The sequence below is a fragment of the Ictidomys tridecemlineatus genome, chromosome 11, assembly GCF_052094955.1.
Source record: "Ictidomys tridecemlineatus isolate mIctTri1 chromosome 11, mIctTri1.hap1, whole genome shotgun sequence".
NCBI lineage: Eukaryota > Metazoa > Chordata > Mammalia > Rodentia > Sciuridae > Ictidomys > Ictidomys tridecemlineatus.
In genome coordinates this window covers 51,079,152-51,096,735 of record NC_135487.1, presented here as the reverse complement: position 1 = coordinate 51,096,735, position 17,584 = coordinate 51,079,152, and the positions used below count along the sequence as shown (strand labels likewise).

The window sequence follows — 17,584 nt, the reverse complement described above, 5'->3', positions numbered from 1 at the left end:
TAGAAACAGGGTCTCACTGAGTTGCTTAGTGCCTTGCTATTGCTGAGACTGGTTTTGAACTGGCAATCCCCCTGCCTCAGCCTCCCAAGCCACTGGGATTACAAGTGTGCCCCATTGCCCCCAGCATTAGTTGTGACTTTTAATAATAATTCATCCATCTACATCTCCAAAAAGAAGTTAACTAAAGCCTCTCAGGCCTGAAATCCTGACAAAAGAAAACCTACCAAATGAACAATATTTCCATTTTCTCTTGTGTTCTCCAATTAAATGAAGGCCTACATATCGACTTCTAAGGGACTTTCAGGGGATTGAAAAGGCCCAGCTTATTAAGACAATTCTGCCTTTTTCTGGCCCAAAAGTTACCATTCAAATCTCAGAACTACAGAGCAATGGAAAAAAAATTACCTTCTCCCAGTCGTCGGGTTGGCGATGCGGAGGCCGAGGCTGCGGAACGGCGTGGTGTCGACTGGGCGGATGCAGGTCCACTAGGGTGAAACACATCTTCCACCCCTGACTGTCCAGCCTGGGCAGGAGCAGCTGCACCTCCACCCCCAAACAGGTCACTCAGCAGTTCAGAATTGGAGGGAGGCGCTGCCGGTGGAGAGAAGCTCTTACTCACATCAGAACCTTCTAGGCCCAGAAGGTCCACCTCCTCAGGGGGTGGCGGAGCGGCTGGCTCCTGCTGCTTTTTGCTGGGCTTCTTGGCGCCATGATGTCTGTCACCATTGGCATTGCCATGCGGACTGGAAAGGGTCAGAAGTTCGTCGTCGGATTGCTCGCTCTCCTGATTCACGAGGGCAGCATGGTCCTCCTCGCAAAATGATTTCTCTGATTTCTGATCTAAGGAAGACCAGTAGCCAAAAAAAGAGTTAGTTACTCACCACGGTGCTGTTGGGGTTTGTTACATTATTGCACATCATTCCAGAGAGAAGGATTCAACCTTGAGCAAATAGTGCTTTGGGATCCATCCAATGGAGCACCTTTTATATTATATTCATCTATCATGGCTGAGCATCTGAGATTCAGGGCAGCATTAGGATATGGAGTAGGACTCGGGAGCCAGGCATCCTGGGATTGAACCCCAGCTCCACTACTCACTGGCTCTGTGACACTGGGTAAGTTACCTTACATCTCCGTTTCCTCCTCAGCAAAACAGGGTAGCAAATAGTACCTCACTCACAGGCTATTATGAAAATTATGTGAGATAATATTATAAAGTGCTCAGATCAACAGCAAGAAGTACCTAAATGTTGATGATGATGATGATGATTTTTATTCTGAACCAAAGAACATTATTCTGTTACTGAGCTACACACCCAGATGCACACTCTCTAATCTGAATCTCTCAGAAAAGTTATAATTTTATTTTGAGATAGGGTCTCACTAAATTGCCTAGGCTGGCTTCAAACTTTCAATCCTCCTGACTCAGCCTCCTGAGTAGTTGGAATTATAAGCATACAGCACCATGTCCAAGTCAAATTTTTATTATCATTAATTACTATTATTAATTTCCAGGCACTACGCTAGGTGTTTTTGGGGGGGGGGAATAGAACAGTAACTCTTAGTCCTTTGTGAACACCATTCACTGACTTTTACTTCTCTGTGTGTCCTACAGACAAAAGCAAGGCTGTTCTCCCACGGGCTGATACAGAAGGAACTCAAACACCTGCTGAGTTCACAGAATGGCTCTGCTTCAGATGGTCCTTATACCAAGCTGAAAGAAGATACTTTCAGCATAAAATGGGCTCAGCACAAAGGCCTCTTCTGGGAAAGGACTAGAGAGACAGTGAATGACTTTCCAGGCCTTGCTTGAGATGAGCTTCCCACAGAGCATTGTTACATAACGTCAGATGGACTCACATTCTGAATCAGGTTGAGGTCCACACCCCTAATACCCAATTCTGAAATGGAAAAAAAAAAAAAAAAAACTATGAAAAGAGAAAGGCTTTCCTAAGTTTGGTGCAAACTCAGCTGGCAGAAAAACCTGACTGGAATGGATATGATATTATTTAGACTTCATTGGTCTCACTTAGGGTTTTCCTTACAGGTTTCACTAAAAAAATATTAGTATGTTTGATTACAAGTTGTTGTCTGAGATACCACTGAGGTTGTTAAGAAATATCTAGCTTATATACTGTATCACCTTTCTGCATTCCTAAACACATCTGGCTCTGAGAGGTTCAGATAAAGAGACTGTGCATCTGTGCTAAAATCTCTTTCGCAGACTACAGAAGTTATTTATAATTTACAAAATTGGCAATGGAAAGGTAAGAGTGAAATTTTATTTATTAAAGTCCTTACTGTGAGGAAGATACAAGGTAAAAAATACCAAGAAAGTGTTGCAAAATCCATCTACTGGGGTTTATTGACTGGGTTTATTGACTGTGTTTATCCAAGTTTGAGAAATTTTGGGTTCCATTTCTCAAAAGAAAATTCTGAAAGTCAGTCTTTCAATTCCAATGAATTCTTTCAACAAACACTGAAAACTTCTAAAAGCTAAAGAAGTAGGAATTCACATTCACACATCAGAGGAAAGTCAACTAAGAGTTTTAACTAGGTCATCCCCAAAGCCATCTGTCACCCTTTCCTACATAAAGTCCCAACTATTCAATTCTACACCAAAGCTTGCATTTAATCTCAGCAAACTCTAAAGTGAGGATAGCTGATCTATATGGATTAGGATGCCAATGCTACTAAAGGCAGCAGTCAGAAATGCTATGTTGAGAAGCATCTGATAACAACTCCAGGTTTGGGAAAAAAGAATATAGTAATGGAGCCCCAAATTTATGCTAATGATTGTTAAAACAAGTGACAGAGACATAGAGGCCAGGTGTTTGCCTTACCTGTGCCAACATAAGCTCAGTTCTGCCCAGCTAGTGCTCAGAGCACTTTGGAAGAAATGCTCGACTACATATTTTTAGAATATTTAATTGAAGGCAGAAAACAGAATTCTTTGCTAATTTATTTGTATTGTCAGTAGCCTAAAGGGGGATCTTAGAAAATATCACACTTATCCATCAAACCATGAAAGACACGGCCAAGAACACAGCACAGAGGAGATAGAAGTCAGCTGAAAATGGCCTTCTGCATCAGTCTGAGTACATCCATGAAGTTGAAAATAGGGAAGTTGTCCAATTTGAGAAAGGAGTGAGGGGGAAGGGTATGGAATAAGGGGAAAGGAGCCTGAATGACTTCTAATTGCTACTTTAATTTAGACTGCTTCAAAAGCTAAGTGTCTCTATAGAAGAACCACAATCATCTAACCATGTGAAGTTTGAGAAATGCTTGAAAGTACCTTGCCAACAGAGAGAGGCAAAGAAGCCACTTTGCCCCAAATTCCTGGGGTTGTCTGGAGGGAGATCTGCTGGAGCCTGTCCTGCAAGACAAAAGGCCACATAGCATCAGTGAAACTCGGGGAATACGGCAATGTGCTAAATAACACAAACTTTTGGCCTGAAAAATAAATACCTCCTAAGGCCAGAGTATCTTGATGCTCCTGGTGAGAAGAGAAGAGGATACTGGGGTTGACATCTTTTGTGCAGTAATGCTCCCATGGTGGGGTTAAGTCTACTGCTTTGTCCTGGGGCTGCAGTTCTACATCCAGCGTCACCTGAAATAGCTGAGGGTATTTTTCTGGTACATCACATGCATCTAACTCAGGCCTACAAAGGGATTTAAAAGAATAAGGCCAATGAAAAACAATGAAACCAGCATAAGGCTCAGCAGAGCAACCACCAGAGGTAGACTTTCAGGTTAACTAGAGACTCATTTCTAGAGAAGACTCAATCATTAGCTAGATACAGTACTTTACTTTTCTGTGTCTCAGTTTCCTCATCTCAAGAAAAGAGAATAACGTCCTATTCAAAGAACATGGAGATTGCAAATGTAAGAGCACTCTGGAAAGCAGAACTGATACATCCAGCAAGGCTGCACTGGCATGACCAAGTTAGATATTAAAAGAGTGAAACAGGCTATGGCCACCATAGTGACCCCTGAATATCTGTCCCTATCCTGGCCCCAGCAATGCTAACCTATCACAAATTTGGCTACCCCCAAGTTATCAAACCACCCTACGATATTGCAACTGAGGGCCAATGTCTGGTACAGAGGGCTCCTCCAGAACCCTGCTTGAGTGTTCTAGCCTGTTATTTATTCTGATGGATCACTGATCATTCCATACCACTGATTTAACTACCATTCCTGAAGGAAACATATGGAAATACACAGATGCAAAGGATCAAAGTAGTAATACTCTGTTCCTTCTTCGTCCACTCTTGCTCCCTGTATAGTTTGGGTCTGGAATGTCCTCCAAAAGCTCCAGTGTTGAAAGCTTATTCCTCAGTGCTGTAATGTTCAGAGGTGGGGATTTAGGAAATGATTAGATCATAAAAACTCTAACCTCATTAGTGGAATAATGAGGTAAATGGACTATATGAGTTGAAAAGACTGAGTTCTTGGGTGTTTACCATTGGGGACTATATCCTGTCCCAGGCCTGCCCCACCCTCTTCTCACTCTCTCTGCTTCCCAGGTGCCTTGAAGTGAGCAGCTTTCCTATGCAACACCCTTCCTCCATGATTCTTCTTCCTTAGAGCCAGCCAACCGTGAACTGAAACCTCTGAAACTGTGAGCCCAAATAATTATTTCCTCCTTTAAATTGATATTCTCAGGTATCTGTCACATTGGTGGGAAACTGACTATTATATTCCTTCACGTGGAATTTTAGACCTTTCTATTTGAAGTCTTGGATCTATTCGCACTTCTTAAGACAGGTCATATTCAATGGAAAGTTTTCAGATCTATCCAGCCTCTCTATGTGGTGGAGCTACACTCAATGATCTAGCAGCACAGGACTCAGGGGGAATGCACCATGGCACTAAAGAAACTCAACACTGCACAGCTACCCAGTGCAAACAGGCTTTCAGTCCGAGCAGTACTTACTTGGTGAACTTTAATACTGTTGTGTCCAGAGGTATGAATCCAGAATGAAACTGAAGCTGGAATATCTGTGTATTGGTCACCTAAAAATATCCAAGAAAAAAAAAATTGCAATTTACCAGTGAAAGGGGAATGTGATCAAGATGTTATATTTTGGGGAGCCATGAACCTTCAACTCTTTCTACATCTGAATCTTTGTTTACTATGAATATTAAACGTCTCCCACTTCTCCCTTTCACGAACTCTGCCTTGGAAAGCTGTTTCCTCGTCCACTGTTTCCCCATCCCATGTTCTGATACACTGACATGCTTCTACTCATGGTATTCTTTCTTCCCAGGATGCCCTGCTCCCAACCCAATGAACTCATCCTTTTTGGCCCACCTTGAAAGGCATATCTTTCTGGAGCCTATGGTGGCTACTGCTGGCTAAAACAAACTGTTCCTATTGCAGCACCTCATCTCCCCTCCATATGGTATTATGGATATTTTAAACATGTGTAAATTTTTCCTGCTGGGCTGAGTTTCTTAACGGCAGGAACACAGTCATATTCTTTTCAATCCTAGACACCTAGGCAATGGCTGGAACAGAGCATAAACTTAGCAAAATTTGTTTAATTAAAATATGATTACTTGCAACATCATTCTTAAAGCCAAAGAGAGGCAATAACCCAAATATATCTACCAATTGATGGAAAGATTAATAGAATGTGGCATAGTCATACAATGGAATATTACTTGGCTATACGAAGGAATGAAGTACTGATACATGCTGTTACATGGATAAGCCTCAAAAATATACGCTACGTGAAAAAAAGCCAGCTACAAGACACCATGTATTGTATGATTTCATTTATATGAAATCTCCAAATTAAGCAAACCCTCAGGGACAGAAAGTAGGTTCATGGTTGTCTGGAGATAAGGAAGAGGAAATGGGTAGTGACTGCTAATGGGCACAGGGTTTCTTTTAGGGGTGATAAAAAAAATGCTTTGGAATTACATAGTTCTGATGGTTGCACATCCTTTTGAATGTACTAAAATCCACTGTATTACTGTATTATATACTTTAAAAGGGTGGTTTTTGTGTAATGTGAACTTTACCTCAGTAAAAACTTTGGGGGAAAAACACAGTTATTTAATTCCACAGTAATCATACCAAGAACTTTAGTAAGTCATACCTCTACAAGTCTCAGTATCTTCCCCTGTAAAATGAGGAAGATGGACATAAGCAATCTTTAAAGGCTCTTCCTCATTCTTAAACCACAACTCACTCAACCCCAAAGTGATTGGGGAGAAGATTAAAAAATATCACTGTTAAAAACTCAGATGAGCTAATGCCATGATTCTTTCAGAAAGCTTACCTTAGCTTGCAGCCGGCTTCCAATGGTTGACCTCAAGTGATACATGGAGACAACCACATCTCCTTGCACAGTGATGTTCAGGGGAATGAAGATTTTTCCATCTTGGACCCGGTATTCTCTTTAAATAGAATCAAAACAGACATTAAAAGCTATCCAGTCTGGTACAATTACACAGACATAGGCATAGTGCTCTGTGGCCTGGACAAGAGACCCATCTGCCCAGATCTGGACCTAGAAACTATTTCTTATCTTGAGCAGAAATGCAGCCCATGCCAACAGAGGGAAAACTGCAATGGGAAGACTCTCAATCTCACCTGGACTTCCAGAAAGTACAACTGACCATCTCTATTTTGCTGATGACTTATTTTCCTCAAATGTATCATCCCTTGTGTGTTTGCCTTTTCCTAACCTCAAGCTAGTAGTAAAAGCAGAGATTAAAGGAACAAAAACTTCAACCAAGCTACGTATAGAAACAGGAATGCCACAGTCTATGAGAGCCTTGAATACTAATCCCCAAATTCCTTCTATTCCCAACTATTTGCTCTTTAGTTACCACTTATTTCTTTTTCTCCACCCCATTCTCAACAACCTCCCACTGGTATCTCCTTTTCATTATAGATTCTATAACTTCTCTAATTATGTCATCATTTACATAGTTGCTCACTTAGAGACTTCATTCATCCCTGATTCACTAAATCCCATCAAGGCCATCTCCCTCTTCAATGTCCAGGTCCTCTGTCCCTCTACAACATTCACATTTTTTTTAAAGATGTGATGGACCTTTATTTTATTTTTTTATTCATACGTGGTGCTGAGAATCCAACCCAGTACCTCACACATGCTAGGCAGTGCTCTACCACTGAGCCACAACCCCAGCCCTCCCCACCCCACTGTCTCAATGCTCACTGTAGCTCATGCTAGTCCCTTAGCCTATGGCACAGCTGGATGTGAAAAGGAGCCATGCCTCCCTTGATTTAGTTATGCTTGTCTATGATCGCTACTGACATTGAATGTTTTTTTTAAATCAGCCATTCCACAGTGATATAGACCTGCAGGAAGAACACAAAACAATTTACACAGCAATTGAGCAGTGTATAAGAAGTAAAGGAAAAAAATCATAAGACTCACTTCATTCGTTCAAAATCCGTGCAGGTTGTATATATTTTGGTTTCTCCAATCAGTACATCACAGTAAGGGCGACATCCGTTTCTCTGTTTGTTGAAAAAGGGTACGGGACTGACAGTGATGGACTTGATCGTGAGAGGCTTGAAGTGAGGGCGATAGGGCTTGTCTGCTAGTAAGTCACACATATAGCCCAGGTACCTGAAACAGAAGATTGCCGTTAGGGGGCCCGTCACATCAAGAGAAGCAGGTAATTTTTGCTATGAAGTTTGTCCTTGCAAATCTTTAAATTGCAATAAAAATTTGCTGTTATTTTATTCAACATTAATTAGCAAAAGAGAATGCAGATAATATTTTATCCACTGACCTTGCTGTACTTCCCCAAAGAACTGATAACAGGGTATTTATTAAATCCAAAACCCTATGGGCCATTTAGAGTAGCTTAATATTTGTTCATCTATTCTTATTTCATTTAGCAGATTAAATTTATCAGCTGAAGACCAATTTTTGGATGTTAAAATTTTATCATCAGAAATACTTTTATAATCCAAAAAAAGTAAGAAGATACAATGTAAATCAGGGGAAGAAATTATGACTAAACAGAAGAAAATAAATAGTTATTATCTAAAGAGGGTTTCCTTTTTTAAGCCACTGTTCAGACTATCTGTTATAATCCATTTCCTTGTTCCTCTCGTAATAAAAAGTGAATTTTAAAACATCTCATTCTCTCTACATTTTGGCATTTCCTCTTGTTAATTGTGATGATCATCTGATAAACATAACCAGCTACTGCTGGTATTTCAATAAAGACCTAAATGATGCAACAGAAAGGGACTGGTCTTAGAGCTTGAGATCCTGGCTATGTGAATTTTTTAGACCTGGGGCAAATTACAACCTATCTGAGTCAGTTCTCTCACCTGTAAAATGAAGGAAGAGATAGGCATTCTTTAAAGTTTCTTTCTGATTTTAAAATCACAAACTCATATGGGACTCATGAACGTGCATGAAAATCCAATATCTTAATTCAATAGTTTCCATAGTTCAGAATAATGTCAGATAAATTAGAAGAAAGTTAGGAAAGTACCTACAGGGCAGACTCCAAACCGTACACAGTAACAACCAGACCACACTTGCTCAGACCCTGCACCTTGCTTACTGTACCTCCTGTGGGATGGTGACAGTCCAATTCCTGGTCGCTTCGCATACAGCAATCGAATAGCAGGGCCAGGAGTAGAGTAGAGATTACAGAAAATGAACATAGCACCAACCAGAATTGACGATGCCGCCCGTCCATCCTATCAAAGATGATGCATAAAGTCATCAAGAACATGATCAAATCTGAGAAAGGCTGCCCTTGCAATTAACAGAAGGAGGGGAGGAATCCTCCTAACAGTTTTTCACTTCAAAACTTTTCATTGGAAAACAAAAATTTGTCCCAGCTATCAAAATCACAAAGAAGCAGGGAAGACTTTTTCTTAGGATAAAACTCACTCTATACTAACCCAAGAAAGCCCAGCAAAATAATTTGACTCACTTAAATTTAAAGAAAAATAATGTGATCTTTAAAGTAGCTTTGGACTTTAAAGTTGCATTAGACTTGTGGCATCATAACTCACAGATGAGGGGTCTTGATTTAGGACAAGAAGTAAAGAGCTCACAGATTAGGCAGATGCCACTTGATGGGAGGTGTTGCATAAGTATTTAACCCAAAATGTGCTCCAACATTAATATAAAATTTAAAATATCAATTGATACGTCATTCAACATAGGAATAGATCTTCTATGAACTGAATATTTGTGTCTTCCCAAAATTCATGTTGAAATGCTAACTTCCAATGCAATGGTATAAGGAAGTAGACATCTGAGGTGGAGCCCTCATGAATGAGATTAGCATCCTAAGAACAGGGCACCTCTCTCCTTCAGTCTTCCCTCCTCCCTCCCTCTCTCCTCCCCCACTCCGTTTCATCTGCTCTCAGCATATGAGGATACAAAAGAAAAGACAAACCAGCCCTGAGAAGACACTGAATCTGCAGAGACCCTGTTCTTGGGCTTCCAGTCTCCAGACCATGAGAAATAAATTTCTACTACTGAAATCAACCAGTCTAGAGTGTTTTTGTTTTAAAAGCCTGAGATGACTAAAACAATATTCAGTAACACTCCAGACACAGCCTCTTCTAGAAGACTCTTAAGTGAATGGCTACGGCTCACTCCGTCTTACAAAGCGCATCCTTACACCGAATGTGTTGAGTTGAAGTCTATTCCTCCTCAGCTTCTATTCGGTACCCTTCATTCTTCCTTCCATGAGAAAAAAAAAAAAAAAAAAAAACAAGTCTACTCCTCTCTCCTTGTGACTGTCCTTCACTGCCTGTGGTGCTCTCCATCAAAAGTTCTATTTTCCAGGTGAAAACAAAACCAATCCCTTGGATTCTTTGTCCTCTGAAATTTCACTCAGAGAGACCTCTTCATTTAGTATGCTTTTCTGAACAGACCAAAGTTTTAAAACATCACCCTAAAATGTGCTGCCCACAGGGAAGTGCAAGATATGAGTGCAAGATATCACCTTTCTTAGTCTGGATACTGTGCTCTCATGAACGTAACTAGAATAAACGAAGGCTAGATCACAATAGAAGCTCCTGTTGATCTTCATACCCACCGAAAGCCCTACTTCTTTCTCAGATCACCTGTTAAGCTATAGACAAACATGCTTAATCTTTCAGAACCAGAATTTAGGGCTGTTCATTTATCCTGTAATTAACTTCACATTGTTAGTTTCTGTTAAACAAGTAAACTACAAGAACTTTTTAAATCCAGGTCTATTATGTGACCCTCCCAATTCTAAGAAAATGGATAAGCATGATTTCCACATTTTCATCATTTTGTTAATTTAGAAAGCAAAGTATGCTAGGCATGATGGCAGATGCCTATAATCTGAGCCACTCAGGAGGCTGAGGCAGGAGGATCACAAGTTTAAGACCAGCCTCAGCAACATAGCAATACCTTGTCTCAAAATAAAAATTTTTTAAATGGGCTGGAGATGCAACTCAGTGTTAAAGTGTCCCTGGATTAAGCCCAGTATGACTAAAGAAATAGATAAATAACGATCAATCTAATGAAATCTTCTCCATGAGTTCACCTACCTTTGGAAGCAAATATATTCAACCCCCACCCAACTAAATATATATCAACCTAGGTCAAATTTCTCCATCTTGACTGCAAGAAACTAGAAAATCTCATACAAAAATTCAATGAATTAGTCTATTAGCCTGGCTGCAAAGTGTCTAGTTGGTTTGATATTTATATTTATAATAAACCCATGTGGACTCCTTTTTTTTTAATAAGAGTTTAAAAATTATCTGAGAAAAGATTCATTAGAATTTTTCCCTGAAGGGCCATCAGGGATCACCAGCTTATAACTTTTCAGTATCAGCCTCCTTCATCTTTTGAGAGAAATCCTTTCCTGTGGCTTGCCTGGCACTCCTCTTCCTGTTTCTTCATAGGACCCTGGGGATCCAGAACTGCTTCTCTGAGTACTTTTAGCAATCTGCCATGTAATTTAAGCCCTGAAAGTAGATTTATTTTGAGTACTGTGAGGTTTTCATACTACCTCAATATCTATCAGCTCTGTCTTAATTATTATTGTCAACCCCTTCTCAAGAAGGCGAGGGGAAATCATTCAGTAATATCATAGCAAAAAAAAAAAAAAAAAATATATATATATATATATATATATATCCTGAAATTTTTAGAAGCAGTAAATTATTTCCAGTACTATGCTCAGACTCCGTTGGTACATTCATTTTTTTCCTGTTTTCAATTGCTTATTCAAATCTTGCTTGTCTGGGGTACAAGGGTAACAAAGATGCTAACAGTCTAGTGGGAAAACAGACAGGAGAACAGCTTAGTATGGTGCAATGTGATAGATGCCACAGAAAATACTGAGATACACAGTGGGAGGATCTGCGCTGTGAAAATGCTTAGAAGAATCAGAAAGATTTTATCACAAGTTGAGTTTTACAGGACAAGTAAAAGGCCTGAGAGAAAGGGTTAGAGAAAGGCACTTTACAAAGTCAATGCCCAGAAAAATCATCAGTCCTAATGGAAACTGTTCTAAAACATAGTCTATTTAAACTATTTACAAGGACAGAGAGAGCTTCACTCTTATTTTTAATCAAACACAAATTGTAAGAAAAAAATAAATATGACAATATGTTTGTGTCAACTCTATTCACAGAAAACTCAGTGCATTACTACCTATGCACCCACAGCTTTATTTTTACCTCTTTTAGAATACTTGGCACATTTTAGAGTCCCCACATTATGTGGGTTGTGTATATGTATCTGCCTCTCCCAGTAGTATTTAAATTTTAAAACGAAAATAATACATTATTCCTCATTTTTCCATCCCTCGGACTGCCTAGCTTCTAAGTAGAGGCTCAATAAAGCTACAGAACTCAAATGTTACCTATCCATCATTCTGGATAGGACCATCCATATCTGACCAAACCAAACCACAGATACCAACTATGGGTACTCACCAAGCAGTGGACAACACAGACGTTTTTGGGATTCTGTAGCAGCCAATTATACATATTCCGACACACAGCAAAGAGGTTGTGCAGACTGGGAGCCTGCCTAATGGGCCAACTGCATTCTGAGACCTAAGGAAACACAGCAAAAGGAAGAAGGTGTCACATTGAACTTCTTCTGAAAGTAAGACCACATCTCCTTGTACTATAGCCAGGAAAAGTTGGGAACAGGGCCTAAACACAGAAAAAAAAAAAAAACATATTTAATGCAGTAATTTTTTTTTTTTTGGTGGGGAGCAGGATTTATCGGGGATTGAACTCAAGGGCACTCGACCACTGAGCCACATTCCCAGCCCTATTTTGTATTTTATTTACAGACAGGGTCTCGCTGGGTGGCTTAGCTCCTCACCATTGCTGAGGCTGGCTTTAAACTCACGATCCTCCTGTCTCAGCCTCCCAAGCTGCTGGAATTACAGGCATGTGCCCCTGAGCCCAGCTTTAATGTAGTAATCTTTAAATTAAAGAGTGCTATTTCTTGTAGAGGCAAGAAAATACATTGTGAAATGCATTTTAAATTAAATAAGACTTTTTAATTATTTTTTTTAGTTGTTGGCGGAACTTTATTTTATTTATTTATATGTAGTACTGAGAATCAAACCTCATGCCTCACACATGCTAGGCAAGTGCTCCACCTCTGAGCCACAACCTCACTGCTAAACAAGACTATTTATGCTACACATTTTGGTTTTTTCTATTCTCTGAGGTAACATAGAATTTAATTCCTATTAAGTATTAAAGCTTTTACCTGCCTACCAAATGCTTCACTGTAGACTTATGTTGTAAGTCCCACACTGTCCCTAATTTTATCTTGGCTTTCATTAAAACATGGTAAGTGCAGTAACATGAGCCAGGGGAGGCTATGCATGGGTCTTATTTTTCTCTTTGAATGAAGGGATCTACAACTCCAAAGGAGAAATCTTTTGTATCTTCATTTTCTTAATATACATACCCATTTAACATGTTATGAAGCATCAGGAATACTGCTTGGTCTGATTTGTACAACAAACAGAGAAGACGAACATTATGATGCCATTTGGTAGATGAGAAAACTGACTCAGAACTTGTTTTGTTCAAGGTCACAATGCTGATCTGCACCAGCACTGCAGCTCAGGTTCTCTGAATGTTAATCCTTGTACCACAACGGGCTACTGGTTAAGTATTGGGTATGAGCCTAAATGGTTTAGATATCACTAATTTAACTAATAAACAATAAGGAGAACCTTTGACTTGGGCAAACTTCACAACCTCTTTAAATCTATCTTTTTTCATGAAAGATGGTGCTGGTGCATGGTACCTACCTATGTACCTAACAAGGCTCTGGGTATTACACGAAAATGTATTTCCAGGCCTTAGCTCAGGATCACACAAAAAGCAATCAATAAATGCTAGCAATTATTGTTTTATCAAGTAACTGCCAATGCAAACTTCTGAGGTCAGGAAGAGTTGGCTGTGTTTAAAAAAGTGAATGAAGCTCTGTATGGCAAGAGTGAAGACCAAAGGACCAGATCCTACAAGGCCTTCTTAAGAAGGTAGGAGAACACTTAAGAAGGAAAGTGACTCTCAGATCAGTATTTCCCAAAGATTTTTCATGCATGAGCATGAAAACCAGAGGTGGAAGACAAGAGGCTAAAGTCAGGGATGCCAATCAGGAGGCTGATGAGGAGATAAGTAAGGGATTAATGGTGGCTTAGGCCAGTCTAGTGGCAGTGGGTGTAAACATACCTGAGGGGCTCAGGAGCCAGAAAGAAAGTGGAATACCTCTACCTAAAAGGACAGGCAGGAAAAGCCAAGGATGATATTTTTGTTTCTGGCTTGAATGGCCAGACAGGATAGAAGCAAGTGCCATTTAATGCGACAGAATTCTGGAGAAAGAACAGGTTCTATATGAGTGGTTTCACTAGAAGGTACTCTGCAATACTGACACCCGTGGTCTAAGAAAACCCAAGTGTCACCTTCCTCATACTTGACAGTGGGAAAGGGAAGCAGGAGGAGTCTCTTTGGTTGGACCTTTTTTGTTAACCAGAGAACAACTGATCAAAATGTAAATGAGAAATTATTTTGGCCTCCGCAGTAAATTGCCTCGGAAATGAACACATGGAGTTTCCCTGTCTGAAGCTGCCAAGAAAGTCCATTCTTTTCAGTTAATCTGTAAGTTTTTTTCTACAAAGTAATTGTGCATGGTGTCAGGGAACAGTCCAGATTATCTATTTTTACACACTTCTTGGAATGACAAATATGGTTTATTAAACAAAGTATTTGAAATGCTTGACATAGCTACAAAACAATCCAGGGTGATCTAGCATTGGGCTTATTCATTTAAACTCAGCCAATATGATTCAGGCCCATTCTTTACCCGCTAAATGTATTCCCCATTTGATACTCAAGGCATAGAAATGACATTGAATTAAAAAACTGGAAGTCATGTCTTTGTGCCTCTGTCCTTGTATATATTTGTCTCTGAAAGTCTTTATCAGTAGAGCATCACGGTTAAGACCACAGGCTAGATTTTTGCCTGTATTCATCACATAGTACCTGCATTAATGCATAGTACCTGCATTTCTCCAAGCTTCAATTCCCTGTGTGTGAAGTGCAAGTGAGCATTAAAGGATTGTGAGAATTCAGCACCACCACCCGAACACACAGAGTGCTATAAGACACTCACAGAGACAATAAGCTAACTTACTGTCAAGCTGCACTGAATTGACTGTTCATACTTGTCTCCCTCTCTAGCAACTGAGTTCCATGAGAAAAGAGACCACAGCTTCTTCATCTTTGTAACCTCAGAGTTCACCAACTGTGTGTTGTTGCTGTGGTGGCTGGTGCTCAGCAGTTACTTGCTGAGTGAGGGAACGAACAAAAGAATAAAGGAATGAACCCCATCTGACACTCACTCTCTTTTTGTAATAAGATTTGTCTACCTGTACAATATCTTGAGGAAGGAACAGGTAAATAAAGTTTGTTTTGCTTCCCTAAAAGTAGATTTGCTGATTTCCTAAGAGTAGAGGAAATTTGTTGTCCTAGCAAACATTTTTAAAGGTCACACACCAAATTTCAATATCTGGAATGAGTCTCAGCTAAAAATGGGCTAAATTGTTTTTAGCACAATAGGCTAATAGCTCCAGAGTCATTAAATCAATCAAGTAAATAATATTAATTTAAAGAACTCCATAATTATATATTTACTTGATATATGATTATATATTATTAGGCAAACATATAATTAGAATTTTTTTAAAATCAAGGGCTCTGTCTACAGGAGGACAAACATGAAGACATACGTGAAACAAAAAAGAATTTTTTAAAGGAATTAAGTCACTGCAAGCTCCTTTTGCAGCTCTCTGGGGTTCATTATCTATGTGATAGGCAGAATAACCAGCTATGTGACCCCCTGGTGCTGTTTCCTGCCTCCCTGAACACCTCCTGGAGTTGCTGGGCATTAGGAATACCATGTTGATTACCAGGCTGCCTCAATACCACCCTGTGGGAAGGGGCCAAACCTCACTGGGGCTGAGTGCCATTCCATTTTCGTCTCTCTGTTGCTCTCAGCATGAGACAGCCTGGGCAGGAACCTTCTGCTCACTAAGCACAGGAGCAGAAGGTGCAGCAGAGAATCAGACTGAAAAAACATGTGCAATGTTTATGAACCTCGAATCATTTGTGAAAAATGGGTATTTCAATCAATTGCTTATTATAGCATTTTATTATTTACTAGTGATATTAATCATAGTTACTACTTCCTAAAAGCTAAGCCTAAGCCAGTCACTGCTAATCAAATATATTTCTTACAATAAACCTACAGAAAAAAAAATCGAAGAGCATTTGTGAGATAGTTACTCATATTGCCATCTTCATCTTACACAAGAGACACAAGAGAAAACAGTCCCAGGAGAGGTGAAATGACTTTTCAGGAAGAGGAAAAGCTGAAATGTGAACCTAGGGTAAATTTTAAAGTTTGAAATTTGTGTCTATTATATGATTTCATCTCAATAAAAAGTTATTGAAATTTGTGTACTCTCCGCTATACTTTCCTATCTGATGATTAGTAAGAATTCCATCTTGCATTTGAAGGGCGGAAACAGGATCAAGTGACGGCTGTGTTTTTTTAAGGTCAAGAGGCTCAATGCATGTAAAGCTGCATAACTAGAACATGGGCTCCTTGATTCACCAGCTCCCAAGCTAGATACTGTTTTCTACACCATTATTTTCTGTCCTGACACTAATGCATGGATGCAGAAGGAGAGATGAGGTCTGAGTTGTAAGGTCACAATTCTACAGTCATCCCCTCCCCAACCTCAAACCAAAGCACAAACCATTAGGAGCTATGAGGACCTCCTCAGTGGGCTCTGAAAAGAAAAGGGGAAAGAGACACCGACTTCCAATAATGAGGCCTTTATAAAGTCCAGGTTAATACATTTTCCCAAAATCAAGTGCAAAATTTGGTGGTTTAGAAAAAAAAAAAAAGTCAAGAGGAAGGAAGAATCGAAAAGATCCAACTGGGCTACTGGTTTCTGAGCTACTAACAGCACTCCTTCTCAAACTGTCCTTCCTGGGTGGGCAGAGGGAGAAGGAGGGTCCAGGTGGCACTGGAATGGCATTATTCAGAACCTAAGAACTTTAGGGCCACGTTAGACTTCTCATTCATTACCAAGAATTTTTCATTAATTACCAATAGCAACACCTAGAAATGTGTAAGCAGTGGTTCTTGTTGTTCTGAAGTTTAGCTATCAATTTGGGTAGAAGCCAGAGTGGAACATGGGAACATGGGTGGGGGAGAGGTGTGAGCACAATGTTTATGTTGGGATTGATTTTAAAAGTTTGGTAAAGATAGTGATGATGATTATACAACACCATAAATGTAATATAACTGTATACTCAAAGGGGTTAAAATCATATCTTTATGTTATATGTATTTTACAACAACGATGTCTATAAAAGTTGGAAGCAGAGGTTTAAGTTCTACAGCCCAGGGGTTCTAAACACACAATGGAACTGTAGGTCCTTTTAACTCCGGTTAAGAATGTTTGATTTAGATGATGCATCTCATTGGTCTCCAGGACTTTACTGTCAGCCTCAGAATTTTTAAGTCCTCAAGGTGGATACTGACCATAAAGAGTAAAAAAAAACTGACTTTCAATACCTTCTCTTCGGTCCTGAGTAGGTATTCTAGCACTTCACATTCAATGTGGGATCATCTGCTTTTTTATTGTTTTGAGTTGAATCCTCTGCTAAAGTCAGACAGTTCTATTGCAATTTGGCTGTATGCTGTTTCAAATATAAATACAAGCAAACAAACTGCTTTGTGATTATTTCATAAAATTCCCATCAATTCGTGTGACTTCAAAGAATACTTGTTAGTTAAAATATAGAATGACAACCCTCAGCACTCAGGAAAGTAAAATCTTCCTGGAAGTAGCCTACTTTGCCACCACCACCACCTATATCCCCAAATATGCAAACAATCCCATAATCAAAGTGTAAATAGACTGAGATATATAATGATGTAGAAATACATGATGCAGACAGAGTTAGACTCCATGAGTCTGCAAATAAAACCAGCCCTACCCCTACATTAGATCTTTTCCA

At 39.6% G+C, this 17,584-nt stretch overlaps 1 protein-coding gene across 11 annotated transcripts in view; it reads right to left on the bottom strand.

The window, feature by feature from the left end:
* The window catches only part of Dnajc6 (DnaJ heat shock protein family (Hsp40) member C6), a 160,118-nt gene that overhangs the window by 25,065 nt on the left and 117,469 nt on the right, over positions 1 to 17,584 (bottom strand). For 10 of the 11 annotated variants that reach the window (XM_078026419.1, XM_078026423.1, XM_078026427.1 and 7 more), the window contains 8 exons: positions 11,951 to 12,073; positions 8,577 to 8,710; positions 7,422 to 7,616; positions 6,294 to 6,411; positions 4,940 to 5,019; positions 3,469 to 3,662; positions 3,296 to 3,376; positions 406 to 840 (listed from right to left, as the gene is read on the bottom strand). In XM_078026419.1, coding sequence (XP_077882545.1) covers positions 406 to 840; positions 3,296 to 3,376; positions 3,469 to 3,662; positions 4,940 to 5,019; positions 6,294 to 6,411; positions 7,422 to 7,616; positions 8,577 to 8,710; positions 11,951 to 12,073 — 1,360 coding nt within the window. The remainder of the gene's footprint in view (positions 1 to 405; positions 841 to 3,295; positions 3,377 to 3,468; positions 3,663 to 4,939; positions 5,020 to 6,293; positions 6,412 to 7,421; positions 7,617 to 8,576; positions 8,711 to 11,950; positions 12,074 to 17,584) is intronic. The other variant, XM_078026428.1, reaches the window with a different exon arrangement.